Source organism: Oncorhynchus clarkii, chromosome 7 (genome assembly GCF_045791955.1).
Source record: "Oncorhynchus clarkii lewisi isolate Uvic-CL-2024 chromosome 7, UVic_Ocla_1.0, whole genome shotgun sequence".
In the NCBI taxonomy this organism is placed as follows: Eukaryota; Metazoa; Chordata; class Actinopteri; order Salmoniformes; family Salmonidae; genus Oncorhynchus; species Oncorhynchus clarkii.
Genome location: NC_092153.1, coordinates 46,052,896 through 46,070,157, shown reverse-complemented (window position 1 = coordinate 46,070,157; position 17,262 = coordinate 46,052,896). Strand labels below are relative to the sequence as shown.

The following is a 17,262-nucleotide window of genomic DNA, read 5'->3' as shown; positions in this document are numbered from 1 at the left end:
GGCAACAAAGCCCACTACTTTCTCTTCCTCCCTCAACCTTCTCCTCCGCCTCCTCCTGTTTTCTTGAGGAAGGGAGTGAATGGAGCCACTCTGGGCTGAATCACATCCCTCGTCCCCTAGGCTGAGACAGACCTCCAGAACTAATCCACTCCACTCAGTCCACACAGTAATTAAAGCACTACCAGAGGGCTTCTAACCATGGAGGCTGCAGCTGAGTGAGATCAGGGTTAACACACTGACACAATCACACAGGTAGGTGGGAGGTATACAAGAAGACAAGGATGCAGATTTCATATTTAATCTCAAAGCTTGAGAGGATACTTAAACCATGGAAAGAAGTATCATTAAAGACCACTATTATAAAAAGGTGAGAGTAAGACATAATTCAAATGGTTCTCAAGCACAATGCTCTCAGGATACACATTTAACCTTGTATTATGCTGGGTTACTATGGTAGACCTCTAGTACTATTTCATGTCTTGGTCCTATTAGTTGGAGCTGGGACGATAAACCAAAAAGTATTGACACCGACCATACCAACCACTTATCGCAGGAATTTCGCTGATATCGTTCATTACGATAAGAAGCCTATACTAGAGTTTGAAATTAAATAAGTTTGCAAATATGGGCGATTGTTAACCAATAATTACGTCTAATCCCTGTCTAAACCGGGGGGGGGGGGGGGGGGGGGGGGGGGGGGGTTCTACTAAGCTATATGGCATTGTTTTAAAAAGGTCATACTAAAGATCATTTAGCTTTTTGATTTTAGAAGAAAAAAAAATTACATCAAAAAATGTATTTGATGAAAAATAAATATTGGCCTTAGAGCTATTAGCCCATACAACCTACATGGAACAACAGATAGTCCCCCCCCTCAAAAAATCTAAAAGGAAGTTTGCTCTGAAGTGTCTGTTCTATATCTAAAAGATATAAGAAAGATCTGGAAACATTTGCTTGTTTTTTAACATGTATTTAACCCTTTATTTTTGGCACTAAACAGTGTCCACATATACTTCCATACATTTTTTCAACTAGTTCTGGGGGACCTCAGACGAGTCTTTTCCTAGAACAAAACAACTAACATGTATTTGTTCGCGGGAGTTTCATCTTTCCATAGAGGGGTCATAATAGTTTGTAGGCCAAACTGTTCGGACGCTACAGACGATTTTGTGAAGACCGATTTTCGGGATGTCACATGGTCTGACAACACCCCCCTAGCTCTTTCACCGCTGAAGCGGAAGTGTGACAGATGTATGCGGTGGATTGAGATGCACCCAATGCAAAAAATCTGACATCTCTAGCTTAAACTGACAGATTTTTATGGGGATTTTTGTATTATGCTAATTCGATTTCTGCGGGGGCGCGAATATCGACCTTAGGGTGCTTAATGGAACAACTGATGGCTACAACCATCAAACTAGTAGTAATAGTTTAAATGATAATAAATAAAACAGTGCACATTAAATGTTATAAACTTGTGCTATTTATCGTTATCAGGTAATTTATCGCAATTTGGATTTTGTCCATATCGCCCAGCTCTACTATTAATAATTAAAATCCTAATCTGCTTAATAACCCAACAAATGTTATGACATGAAAACATATCTGTAGCAAAGATCCAAACAAATAAGATAACAAGTGAATGAATAGTCTAAAGTCAGCTAAACCTCACTTGAACACAGAAGCCCGATTTGTATTCAGACGCATGTATATCCTGGGGCTTAGGGGAGGGAGAGAACCTTGGTAATGAACTGGTTGATGCAGGGTTACACAGACAATTATGAAGTGAAGCGGAGGCTTCCTACAGAGAAAAATCACCTATTTCTGAAACACAACAAAAGATAGCTTCCTCATCAGGGTCTCGAATCGTTAGAGAGCACGAAGATGTAAAGCACTAAAGCATATTGATTAAGTGACATAGTGACTGATTGAGGGAAGATCTTGATTAACGATGCAAATTGCATTCATAGAACACAAATGTCTCTCTTTGGAAGAGATCAGGGGTTACATGGGGATTGTGTAGCTGGTGGAACTATCCTTGAAATTGGTTGCTTTCCGTAGCCATTTTTTTAACTGAAATTCTCACCATGCGGCATCCCACACTAAAACAGTGAACTTCCACCAACTCTGTCCCCGCAAATGAATCTCCTGGCCAGGACTATTTTGAGAAAACATATTATATGCCCTTTCTCTCTCGCTCCTTTACCTTTCTGTTAGTGCTTTGACTGGTTGGCTGCCGCTGGCTCTAGAATATCCAATCTCAGGTCTGATAATATCATGATTACCCCATTCTGAAGGTCAGACTTTGGGACACCTTTTGCTCATCTCTTAATTTTTCAATGCATTTAGGTCTATTGCATAACCTTCCCTGGCCGACTACTGAGGCACAGGGATTGGAAATGGATTGCAGCAGGAGTCCAGGATAGAACAATGCAACACGTTTCTTTGTCTCTCTTCAGCTAAGACTGATCTATCTTATATGAATGGAGGGCAGTTGGGTCGGAACATATCCTTAACTCTAAAACACAGACAATAGAGGCTGCTATACTAACTATTGGACTGAACGAAAGATTAAGTAATATGGTAAATTCCACCACCTTTTTATCCCGGCGGAACTGCAACACCGGGTCATTGCATGTAGCAGATGACCAGTTCTCTCATATCTACATGGGGTGCTTCTGAATGTCCCATCAGTCACACATGGTTTGTTATCTAGACTGTAAACTCTCCTTCCAGACTCACATTAAGCATCTCCAATCCAAAATTAAATCTAGAATCGGCTTCCTATTTCGCAACAAAGCATCCTTCACTCATGCTGCCAAACATACCCTCGTAAAACTGACTATCCTACTGATCCTAGACGTCAGGTGATGTCATTTACAAAATAACCCCCAACACTCTACTCAGCAAATTGGATGTAGTCTATCACAGTGCCATCCATTTTGTCAAAGCCCCATATACTACCCACCACTGCGACCTGTATGCTCTCGTTGGCTGGCCCTCACTACATATCCGTTGCCAAACCCACTGGCTCCAGGTTATCTATAAGTCTGTTTGGTAAAGCACCGCCTTATCTCAGCTCACTCATCACCATAGCAACACCCACCCGTAGCACACGCTCCAGCAGGTATATTTCACTGGACATCCCCAAAGCCAACACCTACTTTGGCCGCCTTTCATTCCAGTTCTCTGCTGCCAATGACTGGAACGAATTGCAAAAGTCACTGAAGCTGGAGACATATCTCCCTCACTAACTATAAGCATCAGCTGTCAGAGCAGCTTACCGATCACTGCACCTGTACAGCACATCTGTAAATAGCCCACCCAACTACCTTATCCCCATATTGTTATTTTTATGCTCATTTGTACCCCAGTATCTCTACTTGCACATTCATCATCTGCACATCTATCACTCCAGTGTTAATGCTAAATTTTAATTATTTCACCTCTATGGCCTATTGTATTTACTTTGCCACCATGGCGTTTTTTGCCTTTACCTCCCTTATCTCACCTCATTTGCTCACATTGTATATAGACTTATTTTTCTACTGTATTATTGACTGTATGTTTGTTTAACTCCATGTGTAACTCTGTGTTGTTGTACCTGTCGAACTGCTTTGCTTTATCTTGGCCAGGTCGCAGTTGTAAATGAGAACTTGTTCTCAACTGGCCTACCTGGTTAAACAAAGGTGAAATAAATAAAAATGAAAATAAAATCTACGGAGCTAAAAGGTCCACACAAAGATCCTGAACCCCACAAGTCACTGTAACATTACCAGGAGAAGGTGGTATATAGTTCTCGTGACAACAACTATTTCCGCTAACAGTTAGCGCTCCTTCCAACAGCTCTTTACAGTACGTCACCCACTATAGAGGGGACGACCAACAATAAATGGAAAACATTGTATTGTACCACTTGTATTGTACCACATATGTACCTTGGGTGGCTTGGTTGAATGGGCTAGCAGTGGATGTCATGTTGTAGGTGGTTTGAGGGATATAGGGCCATACCTTGTGTTGTGTGTGAAGGGAAGAGGAGATAAAGAGAAATGATGTGGCTCATCCACACTACCTGTATTCTATCAGCACACCACAGACTCTGTGTCCTGTGTGGAGAGAAGAAAGGCTCTCGAGGACAAGAGAGACGGAGTGAGTCTGAGGGAAAATGGCATCCTGCTTATCAAAACGCCTGAAATCGTAATCCCTTTCCCTGGGTTTGGACATACTTATGAAAGCAGAGCTGCCTGACTTGGAGAGAAGCATGACGAGGTGTCTGAGGTTCTGTAGAGCAGAGCACACACCAGACAGGCTGTTTAATCCAAGATCCCACTGAGCAAAAACTGGTTAAACCAACGTTGTTTCCACGTCATTTAAACAAACAAACAAGAATCTATGTGATGATGTGCCCAGTGGGATATTACTATAATTGTCAGATATTTTCAAACGTCATTTGATTGGGGTTACATGTCATTACGCACAAACGACTTCTAAAGTTGTGGGTTAACAGTCAGTAAAGTGCTGATAGTTGAAGGCATCTGGTTAAGTTGTATGAAACACATCTTGCCTAGCTCCCGGTCAGATAAAATCATTTGAATGCGTGTAATACTGATATTATCTAGCGACATCGAACAAAGTATAAATGCAGGAGAAGCCCAACCACCTGTTTATCAACAGCCGGACCGCAAAGACAAAACAATCACATATTGAAAGAATGGGAGGGAAGTGAAAAGGTAACTCAAGTAAGCAAAAAAAGGAGAGATCAAATCCCATGTTTCTCATAGTAAGGCAGAGGGTTCAGATTCCTTGAAAATACATGTGAAACAAAGTTTGGACATCAAAACAAGTCCATTCTGTTTGAAAGTGGATAGAAGTATGTGTTGCGGTTCACAAAGCACAAGCTTCAATTAAAGATGCACTTATCCACAGAACTGATACTACACTAGTGTTGCTGTCACCTTGAAGACCACATTTTCAATGGATCACGTCCCTCCTGAACCTCCATGCAGTATACTTTTATTAGCTGCCTTGACTCCATTCCTTCAGACAGAATCAAAAGCATCCCAAAACAACATTGCTATTCATATTAAATTGGCATTGTACGTTTGCTTGACACATTGAGCCATAACAGAAAACACAAATATGCACTCTACAAAACCCACCGTGCCCTTCTCACCCCTGCCGTGGTGGATGGTGATGAGCGAGGGGTGAAACTCATCACGGATGTCTTTTTGAATATGTACCGACAGCGACTTTAAAAGCCACTATCCTGAAGAAACTGCAGTTCAAATCAATTTATTTTGTGGTCTGCCGCTGCTCCTGCCCACGTTCCTAGGTGTCTGTTCCAGCTCTTAGGCCGAAGTGATGGTTTACACTGCGATGCACAATTACCAGAATATCCCTTTTCATGGCCTTTCTGGCCACAGCAGGAATCTACATGGAATGAGCGCTATGCCTCTTTAGGCTCCCTGCCGTAATCTCTCCAACTCCTCCCCTACAGAGACAATCAGCTCCATTGCATGTGCTATTTCACTCTGTTAAACTTCATGGCAGCCAATAGATTTATGTGATGATAAACAATAAAAAGGTATTTTGTGTTACCATAAACCAATAAAAGCCTGTTTAACATATAGGGAAATGGAAGCATGGCCAGCTGAGACTGGATAATGGCAGCTAGAAGAGTGCTGTACTCACAAATTGACCACAACTTAGCCCAAAAGGATTGTATTTGAAAATAACATCACTTCATACCTTGATTACATTTAGACACGGTGACATCTCTATTTGTATTTGTAGGAATACTTGGGAACAGATTTCCTTAATATATATATATATATATTTTTTGCTGAATTCCTGGTGATTTTATGGACTTTTTTGACCAAACACTAAAATCCTTACAAAAACGGGCCCTCTGTTGCCGATCCCTGCATTAAGGCCACAGATGTGAAAAGGCAAGGAGGTGGGTGGCTAACAAGAAACAATTTGCATTTGTGCCATTAGGCAATGGTCTAAGATCTACCCACACACCCTCCAAACAGTCAATATGACAAATACTGTCGAACAGCTTTTCCTTCCCACCACCTTAAAGACTGGATGAATGGTGTGGGATAAGAACATGGAAATGGCTGAGGTTCACTGCCCAGCTAACAGCATAGAACCCATTGTCAGGTTGCACCTGGCTGGTTGCTAAAACAGTATTCTGTGACGCTGGGCCGATTGCTCAGTGTCTTCCTCTCACAGGATGCAGTGGCTATAGAACTTAAATTGTCCAGCAACCTTACCACTGTAGCACCTCAGCCCCCCCCTCCTCTCTGCCTCACCATTAAAGTATTAGATGACGGTTCTGGGTTACACACACAGTATTGTTAGTATTAAAGTCTTCTTCCTTTTCTCCATGTTGCATTGTGTTGTGGAGAAAACAAACCCTCAGTCAGGCCAGATGCAGCACATTAATCATAGCAAGAGGACTTAGCAAGCTCCTCCAGACAATATTCCTCAGAGTGGCCAGTAGGACAGCACGACTCAAATATTGATTTTCACAGAGCAAACTGAGTGAGAGGGTACAGAGGTAATATTGTATCGAAGCAATGGATGCTGTACAATAAAGATCAAATCCAAATTATCTAGCACTGGAATGGTGGATGATTTCTGCTGAAACTTGAAGGTGCAGGCAGCAGTGTTTCTCTCTCAGAAACACACACACACACACACACACACACACACACACACGCATACACACAATGTCGTACAACCTGTCCAAATGCATCAGATTCTGTCAACATTGTTTTTGGCGAGGGTCACTGAGGACACCTCAGCCAATTTCCAGGTGCCTTCAACCCTAAGCCTCCAGGCAAAGTAGCTCCCTATTGACTTAATGTGTCCTTCTAAATAACCTCCGCAATAATTAAATTGCTTTCGTTTAAAGCTGGTGACATGTCCCAACAACCATTAAAACAAGAGCTCCATTTCATCCTAGCAAATAACCTAAACTTTGCCTGCAGAAAAGATAAGTGTCTGGGGAGTGTCGGGCTCATCTTTCTCTAGTGTTAAATCACTGAGAAGAGTCATAGGGGATAACATGCTGACTAGACTGCTCTGAACCAACTATATTAATTTGGGGACAGGTCCAAAAGCATTAAACATTTATGGCAATTTAGCTAGCTAGCTTGCTGTTGCTTGCTAATTTGTCCGGGGATTTAAACATTGGGTTGGTATTTTACCTGAAATGCACAAGGTCCTCTACTCCGACAATTAATCCACAGATAAAAGGGTACTTCTTCGATGAGGTTTAACGGCAGTTGGAATCCAATATATGTTGCATTACCGCCACCTACTAGACTTGAAAAAACAAATAAACAAATACCCTACCATCTAACACTACACTCACAATTTTTGTTTATTTTAATTGCACCACCCTGCTCCACTATTTAAATCTATTTAGTCCTACCTCAGGCCAACAACCTGAAAGGACGGGACATCACCACTTAAGACAACTTGTAACTCTTCTGACGTCAAGTCTCGCACACCCAAATACCTCTCTGCAGCTGCCACCACAACCTCAATTTTCTGCAACTTAGGTTCCATCCCTGCAGTAGTTGATAACCATTGCTATAAATGCAAAAAAATCAAATTTACTGAAACATGTATCACTTGTTGGCATATCCCTCTGTACCGGTACAGATCTACTACTCCTCTCAGGATCCCTCCCCCTTGACCCATCTTCCTCTACTTTCTTCACTACCTCAGCATATGACAACTACTGCACTACTCTAACCCTGGAAACCTCAACCTGCCTCTCTCTTACGATCCTGATCCCCAGCCCCATGGGCACCCCTACAATTAACACATATCACTACTTTCCCCAATGCTACACATTCCTTTGTCTCATGCCCTTCTACACACTTCTCACACCTAGGAACCTCCCTCCTAAACACTGCTGCCACATGCCCATAAGCTTGACACCTGTAACAACGTAATGTATTCAGCACAAAAGTTTGTGTAGGATAACTTAGATATCCTAACATCACTTTGTCGGGCAAAAACTCAACATCAAAACTCGAAATTCAGACAACTCCTCGTCTGTTTCACCACTCTTGATACCCTGTCTGTGTTACACCAAACGACGAGCATCACAAACACCGAGAATCTTCCCCTTCAGTTGGTCAACTTTTACATTTACTGCTACCCCAGTAATCACTCCTTTCAATGGCGCCCTTTTCTTGACAGCGAAACAATTCACATTTCTTGCCCCCATTCATTTAACGCAGAGAACCTTCTCCCTCTGACCAGTAGAAACACAATTATCACAAGACCACTTCTGGTTACCCTCACTGATTCCACAGTATCCAACACTGTTTTCACCCACCCCGAAACCACAAATGGATCAGCCAAAAGGCAAGGGTCCACTTTTCCAAAAACTTCACTCCTACCCTGACAGTCTCATCTTTATCCTGACCATCGGTGCAAGCCTCGGGATCCGACAACTTCACCACACCTACCACCTCCAATACTTCGACCTGATTCACTTCCATTTCTCCTCACTCTGCTTACACTTTCTACCATTCTTCTTTAACAAACCATCTCCCTTTTTTCCACCATTTTTAACCAACTCAAGCTCACCGTCTTCCTCCCTCTCTCTCTCTTACACCTCCTCGTGCTCTCTTTTTCCCTCCATTCCTCCTCCATATTCCAAGTATACGTCTCCTTATGATAATGCTGCACTTCTCTTGCTTTCTCAAGGGACGCCATTTAACCGTCTGTCACAATCTCCGTACAATCAGCACGAACCCCTTGGGATGTAGCGCTCAACAGTGCATCCCACTTGTAAAGCAGCTGCTTCGTCTTGATGATATTCTTTATCAAAAGCTACCACGATGCTTTCCATTTCCATTCCATGTAACGCTAGCTACTGCGCAGGTCACGGCCAGATAAAAGGGTAAACTGAGTTTGTTTCTAGTAATCTCTCCTCCTTCAGGCTTCTTCTTCTTCTTTGGACTTTATATGGCGGTTGGCAACCAACTTTAAGGTGCATTACCACCACCAACTGGCCTGGAGTGTGGACTTCAGTTAATCTTTCAATCACCCACGTGGGTATATGCTCCTAAAAACCAATGACAAAATGGGAGAGGCAGGACTTGCAGCGCGTCAAGCGTCACAAATAGAACCAAGTTCTATTTTAGCGCCTGGCTACGCAGACACTTGTTGACACACGCGAGCAGTGTGGGTGCAACGATTGAATAATAAGTATGTGTACACCAACGCAAGTGGTGTGGTCAGCATGTAAGGTCAGTTTTAGGAGTTAAAACCCTGCCCTGCTGAGTTCCCAAAGTTATTAATGTACTACACCTAACCAGGATGTTTTCATTTAATCAATATCAAATTTACAATTCTAAGATGAATACGCAATACAAGCAACTAGAATGGTCAATTAACAAGAATAGAAAAATAATCTGCCAGTGAGGTTTGTTTTTGGAATATTAGAAGCGACTTAAAGACAAAAAGATGAGCCATTCTGAAAAAGATTCAGCATAATTTCACATTTTTGGAGAGGAACCTCACAAAAGATGTGATGAGCTGAAAATAAACAGAGCACATGAAAGGAGAATTTAATTCCTCTGAAAAATAAAGAGAATAAAATGAAAAATGTATTACATTGAATACAGGTAATACAATAAAAGCTGGGAGTTTCCAGCAGTAAACACACACAGCAGGAGATAGATGGGTGATTTAAATGAGCCTGCTTTGGTAAGTCTGATGCTTAAGTGATCATTTAGAAAAGGATAAATTCAATGTTTTCAATGTGAACACTCTTTTATGTTCGCTTGGAAATTCTGTTCATGTGATAAGAATGAATAGATTTGATTATTGCAACCATCTTATCAAAATCAGAAACAGTTATCTTTAGGGCCAGGACGATACCAGTATCGAGATATTTTTTCCATGACAAAAATGAAAACACGAAGCAAACTCTTTGGTCCTTTAAAAACCTACTGTATGTTAAAAATGGTGTGCTATATCTTGGAATATAAATAGATGTGACTCTAGATGACAAAATAATGATTTATGTTTGCAACATTACAGCTGTTTTCCTAAATAAGTTAAATCTGCTTTATGATTTGTGATTTTCCTTGACACAACACTAACGAGTATTGCGATGCTGGTATAGGCCTGGCCCTAGTTATCATGCAGACTCAAACCACATATTGTACATTCCAACCAACTTTAGCTGCATCAACACATGTATGCTTGTTCTGCGTGTTTCACCAGAGCTGCATGTTATACCAGTGTACCTTCTTATGTCATGATGGAATGCTGCATATATGCCCCCCCCCCCACACACACACACACACACACACACACACACACACACACACACACACACACACACACACACACACACACACACACACACACACACACACACACACACACACACACACACACACACACACACACACACTCTGGTTGGGATCTACTGTAGCTCTGGAGAAGAGGGGGACAAACAGTCAATAAATGAGATCCAGCGCCACCACAACCACAGTGCTTACCTTTGAGAATGTTCTGGCCTTGCAGTAGATCCCTAGAGACAAAGACTGTGTAGAAGCTCTCGGAAAAGCCTGGTCTGCATGGGGGTTTAGGTGGTTGGTCTGCCTTGGTCGCCTGGAGAGAAAACAAGACAGCCTATAAGCATTGGAGAATTGACTTGTTTCCAGAGGGTCGCAGGCTGATCTTACAGGTGTTGAGACTGATATTGAACCTTCGGATAGATTAGAGACTGGTAGGGTTGGGCGGTATACCGTATCCCTGGGTATTTCAAGATTTTCCAATCCTGTCAATACCATATATTTTTTTATACATTTCAATATTTGTACTTCTTGTGCATTAGATAATAGATAAAGCAGATCGCGTTCATCATCTAGGCCAGCGATGACGCCTCTCATTGAGTAACTCAAATTGAAGGCAGACCGGGGTACTGCACGCTGCCATTAGCAACTAAATTATCCTTATAACTTCTTCTGTGAGCGATTTTAAAATAATCAGTTCAAGGACATACATCTGGTGTATTAGGAACAATTATCGTCACCATGATTGTCTTTGAAACATTTTCTTATTTACACGAATATTGACATTTTTCCATTCCCTATAATTTGGGATGCCTGCAGTACCGCGGGCAGCCTTGAACTTCCGAAGCTTCAATCGTTCTCCCTTGGCTTCATGAGATGAGTAACCCCTGCAGCGCAATTTATTTGAGGTGATCAAGTAGTGAAATTCACTCATGTTTGCCAGATATATATTTTATAACAATTAAGTTAACTATCTAAGATGTGCCAAAAAAAAATCTCTCCAGCTGGGTTTTGATAACTTGCTAACGTTAGCTAAGTGGCTAATGTTAGCTTGCTAGATCAAGCTTCTTGGTAACAGCAGCAGAGTCAATCACCTCCTGGATTAAAATACCTGATGTCTAATATTTGTTTTGTGCGTTCTGCAAACTGTATTTTGAGATACTTGCATAACTTTGAGCTGGGTTGTCTGTTTTAGAAATAAATGTTTGAATGCTATTGTTAGCATTTACCTAGCATCCGCGATGGAGATTCCTTAGTACTTGTTAGAATTTTGTAAGTGAGGTTTAAAAAAATAACCCTTGTGACCCTTGTCGGTAATACAGTATATCCCGGGATGGCACAGTATGTAGGTATAGCAATCTGGATACCGCCCAACTGGTGTTGCTGATCTGCTTCAGTCCATAACTTGCTGTTTAAATGCCGACATTTGCAAGTGAATCATCAATACCAGATACATCAGCGGGTTCATTAGACACCTTTTTAATTTTTAATTTTATTTTGTCCATTGTAAACTACCTTAAACCTTAATGGATTTATGGGAAGGGGAGATGGGAAGAGTAGGCCTAATCCATGTGTATATATTTGAAGATGATGGAGAACATAAATATGCATATTAGATCATAGACCTACTAAGGTCATGTGCATAGTCAATGCAGTAAGCGTATAGTAAAGAGAGACAACCTATACAAAATGTGTAACTTATTGTTACAATTATCAGTATTGTGTCTGCAGTTTTCTACTCTTATCAGTCTTCACTCTCTACTTTGCTGCAGCAAAGGTGCTATCCAGGAGACAAATGTATATATTTCAGGCATGAGTAGGCTATAAAAAAACTGGCCGTCATTTTAGATAAGTTTTAAAATGTAAATGCAATCACATTATAAGAATAGTGCATTTGATATTATATCGAGAGAGTGGCTATAATATGCTATAACGAGCAATGGGCTAGGGCTGATCTAATCAAAATAAATTACAGTCCATATTGTAAACGGCAATGAAGTTCGTAGCCTCGTATAGCCTATATAATTTATGAAACGAAAGGCTTCGGCATCCTCTGCAATTGATTTAACACACTAGTAGACTACTGCAGTTCATTCAGTAGACTAAAGTAACCTAAATTCGTTTTTTTTAAAGGCGCTCAAAATTCATAGCCGATTGGTTTATTCAGGCACCTGTCATTCAATACGGATGTATCTTTTCGTGACCAAACCCGAAATGACTGCTGTCTACAAAATAATTTTGAAGAATCGTTTGAAAGTATCGTGACATTATACGTAATTGAAACGCATTATGTTCCCTATTGCCAAAATTCTACTGCAAGGAAAAGTCACTCATCGCCACAATTCAGCACCACATGCACTGCGCTGCAAAGCTCGTGTATGCCAAACGGGCACAGCAGTGCAGTAGACTACTTCTAACGTATTTCGAAAATAAATAAATATCTCACCCAAGATGTGTCCACAACTAAGGTGCACGTCAGTATAAGAACGGAGCCTAAATTCATCTTTGCCAGAGCGCTGTAAAATCAAGGGACAGAGATTGGCCCGACTCGCCTTCTTCGAATAAATTGTATAATTCCCGGAGCTCTCTTCTTGGATGCAGTTCTGAGCGCAATAAGAAGCTCTGTGAGAAATTGTCCCGACTTCTCTAGAGCAAAACTGCCGCTGAGGAGAGCGATGCCGATGCTGCTCTGTACGAAGGAGCAGCTCGCTTATTGGTTGGAAACGTCACCACAACCCATCCTACCCGAACAGAATGCACCGTAGTCTAATGTGACTGTAAAACAGGTATCAACTAGATTCAGCCGCGGGACCATTTTTTTTCTTGAGTGGTGGAACATAATTACAAATCATTTGTGGACATCAAATTGACCGCAAGAAGCCCAAACATATATAATATTTGACTAGAACATAAACATTCCAAACCTTGCTTACATTTTCTTAAATGATTTGTATATGATCACGTGTTTCTTTACTACGCATGGGAATATTTTTTTTTGCTCAGAAAACATTTTTTTTGGGGGGGGGCAAATAAAACCATGCCCACAGGCTGACAGTTGGGGAGCACTTTACATTTTCTCCTCTGATGTATTATAACTTATACATGTGTACAAGGAAGACACGTCAACGAGAAATAGGCCTACCGTGTAATTATAGAATAGAGTAGCCCATAAGGATATGTATTAATTATTTTCTTTATGGAGTAATATTCTTGCTTGACACTTCTTGGTTTGAGTGAATCCATCAACCCTTATTCTTATGTGTCCATGACCACGTGGGAGTCTATTTCACACCACAGTTACCTGATCTTCTCTTGATATAGAGTGAGACCCGCATTTATAAACAATTTTGTCATGACATTGTTTATTTTTTACAGCTAGACCAAACCACTGCAGTTGGCTATAGAATTGAACATTGAAATAATAATAATCGTATTATCATAGTCTCAAAACAACAGTATGGGTCAGCATGAAGACAAAGCTTAGGCTACCATTTGACCTTTTTGCAAGTTCTGAAATGTTTGGTTAGAATGGGCCAGCAATTTTATTTATTACATGTGCAGAATACGCTGTTTGGCGTTTTAGGCTGGGTTTCTGTACAGCACTTTGTGGCATCAGCTGATGTAAGAAGGGCTATATAAATAAATTTGGTCTAGACTCTGGTGTAGACTTTACAGTGAAACGCTTGCTTACAAACCTTTCCCAAAGATGCAGAGTTTAAAAATAATAAGAAATGTAATAGTAACTAACACACAAGGAATAAAATAAAATACACAAGAACGGAGCTATATACAGCGAGAACTAATACCAGATCAATGTGCAGAGGTACGAGGTATTTGAGGTAGATATGTACATGAAGGCAGGGTAAAGTGACTAGGCATCCGGATATATAATAATAATAATAATAATAATAATAATAGAGTAAAATAAAGAACAGCGTACCAGCAGCAAATGATGTGTGCGTGTGTGTCTATGTTTGTGTTGTGTCGGTATTCGTGTGTGTTGCGTGTATGTGTGTGCGTATGTATAGTGCATTCAGAAAGTATTCATGTGTGGCATATGAAGTAGCTGATTAAACAGCATGATCATTACACAGGTGCACCTTGTGCTGGGAACAATAAAAGGCAGTTTTGTGACACAATACAATGCCACAGATGTCTGCAGGAATGTCCACCAGAGCTGTTGCCAGAGAATTGAATGTTACTTTTTCTACCATAAGCCGCCTCCAATGTCGTTTTTGAGAATTTGGCAGTACGTCCAACCGGCCTCACAACCGCAGACCACGTGTTACCACGCCAGCCCAGGACCTCCACATCTAGCTTCTTCACCTGCGGGATTTTCTGAGACCAGCCACCCGGACAGCTGATGAAACTGTGGGTTTGCACATCCAAATAATTTCTGCACAAACTGTCAGAAACCGTCTCAGGGAAGTTCATCTGCGTGCTCATTGTCTCACCAGGGTCTTGACCTGACTAGTTCAGAGTCAAAACCAACTTCAGTGGGCAAATGTTCACCTTCGTTGGCCACTGGCACGATGGAGAAGTGTGCTCTTCACGGATGAATCACGGTTTCAACAGTACCGGGCAGATGGCAGACAGAGTGTATAGCGTCGTGTGGGCGAGCGGTTTACTGATGTCAACGTTGTGAACAGAGTGCCCCATGGTGGCGGTGAGGATATGGTATGGGCAGGCATAAGCTACGCACAACAAATGCAATTGCATTTTATCGATGGCAATTTCTACAGACCGGTTTTCTGATCCACGCCCCTACCTTTTTTGTGACCAACAAATGTACATCAGTATTCCATAGATTAGGGCCTAATGAATTTATTTCACTTGACTGATTTCCTTATATGAACTGTAACACAGTAAAGTCTTTGAAATTGTTGAATGTTGCCTTTTATATTTTTGTTCAATGTAGTGTTTGAATGTGTGAGGGATTTGTGTGTGTGTGAGTGTGTACTGTATTATGGTGTGTATATAAAGTCTAGTGAGTGTGCGTAGAGTCAGTGCAGATAGTTTGGGTACCATTCATTGACGATTTAGCAGTGTTGGCTATTTAGCAGTTTTATGGCTCGGGGTAGAAGCTGTCTTGGAGTCTGTTGGTCAGTGAGCCAATGCTCCGATACCGTTTGCTGGACGGCAGCAGAGTGAACAGTCTATGGTTTGGGTGGCTGGAGTCTTTGGCAATTTTTCAAGCCTTCCTCTGACACCACCCGATATAGAGTTTCTGGATGGCAGGGAGCTCGGCCCCAGTGCAGTGATGGTGCGTGGGTAAAATCACCGGGGAAGCCAAGCCAAGCAAAGGAAAAAAAGCCATATGACAACCTATGTGTCGTGATAATTGCATTGTTTGCTTTATAACCTGTTTGTTCATATGTCAGGTGGAGTCCACAAAGCATATAGCATGTAACAAACAGTTACCTACAGCATGGTCAGTCAAGTTAATGTTTCCGACATTTTTGAACTACTAAACAACTATTGATTTAGAACACCGGAGAGTTACTGCAAATCAAAAAGAAAACAGGAGCTGCCTCCACTATTCCAGAACAATTTCAACTTCAACATTTCATCATCATCAAATCACCTATTCTTAGTCTAAGACGGTGACAAATTAAAGATTCCAAAAAACTATTTAGTCCCGTTAACATAAGCTAAATATCATGTGGTGGTCTAAAGTACTGATTTGTGTGTGTGTGTGTGTGTGTGTGTGTGTGTGTGTGTGCGCGCGCGCGTATGTGCACGTGTAAGTAAAAAAAAAATGACATGTTGACTCATGCTAATTGTAGAGAAACGCAAATGCCATCCTCCTCTCTTTCATGTTGCCGAAACGGTCTATGACTCTGTCATACAATACACACTTTCAGTTTTTGTTGTCCTAGGCTACCTGGCTAAAATACTTGCTCGCTAGCCAAACTTCCTTTCATGGGAAATGATTAGCCAGCTAGTTAACATTAGCATACTACATGTTGAACTTCCATCCTCTCAGGCCAGAGGCACAATGTATGACTTTATGGTTGGATCAGAATCGCAGTTATAATCATTGGCCAGTATGGAGAATTAAATAAAACCACAAGTCCAAATCCCTATCTCCATCCATGGCTAATTTAGGAAAGGGCCAATTTTAGCTAGCTAGCTACCGGAGGAAAACAACACAACGAGATGCAACAATTCACGTTTTTTGGACTATGCTAAGCCCTTATTGATGTGGACGCCAATGAACAGCCCATTTGATGTGGATGGGGGCGTGCTCTTTCTTCTATAATCCACGATCAACTCCTTGTTCTTACTAACGTTGAGGGAGAGGCTGTTGTCCTTGCACCATACTGCTAAGTCTCTGACTTCCTCCCTGAACTCTGACCCACCACCGTCGTGTCGTCAGAACTTGATGATGGTGTTCGAGTCATGTGCGGCCACGCAGTCGTATTTATGCTGCAGTAGTTTATGTGTCGGGGGGCTAGGGTCAGTTTGTTATATCCACAGTACTTCCCTGTCTTATCCGGTGTCCTGTGTGACTTTAAGTATGCTCTCTCTAATTCTCTCTTTCTCTCTTTCTTTCTCTCTCTGGGAGGACCTGAGCCCTAGGACCATGCCTCAGGACTACCTGGCATGATGACTCCTTGCTGTCCCCAGTCCACCTGGCCGTGCTGCTGCTCCAGTTTCAACTGTTCTGCCTGTGATTATTATTATTTGACCATGCTGGTCATTTATGAACATTTGAACAGCTTGGCCATGTTCTGTTATAATCTCCACCCGGCACAGCCAGAAGAGGACTGGCCACCCCTCATAGCCTGGTTCCTCTCTAGGTTTCTTCCTAGGTTTTGGCCTTTCTAGGGAGTTTTTCCTTCTACACTTGCATTGCTTGCTGTTTGGGGTTTTAGGCTGGGTTTCTGTACAGCACTTTGAGATATCAGCTGATGTACGA

The 17,262-nt window shown here is 41.6% G+C and overlaps 1 protein-coding gene across 1 annotated transcript in view; it reads right to left on the bottom strand.

Annotated features, from left to right (window-relative positions):
• Positions 1-13,005, bottom strand: part of LOC139413384 (cadherin-4-like) — a 247,014-nt gene extending 234,009 nt beyond the window's left edge. The window contains exons 1-2 of the mRNA XM_071160707.1: positions 12,787-13,005; positions 10,545-10,656 (exon numbers count right to left, since the gene is read on the bottom strand). Of these exons, the coding sequence (XP_071016808.1) occupies positions 10,545-10,656; positions 12,787-12,843 (169 nt within the window). The 5' untranslated portion in view covers positions 12,844-13,005. The remainder of the gene's footprint in view (positions 1-10,544; positions 10,657-12,786) is intronic.
• Positions 13,006-17,262: the final 4,257 nt, after the last annotated feature.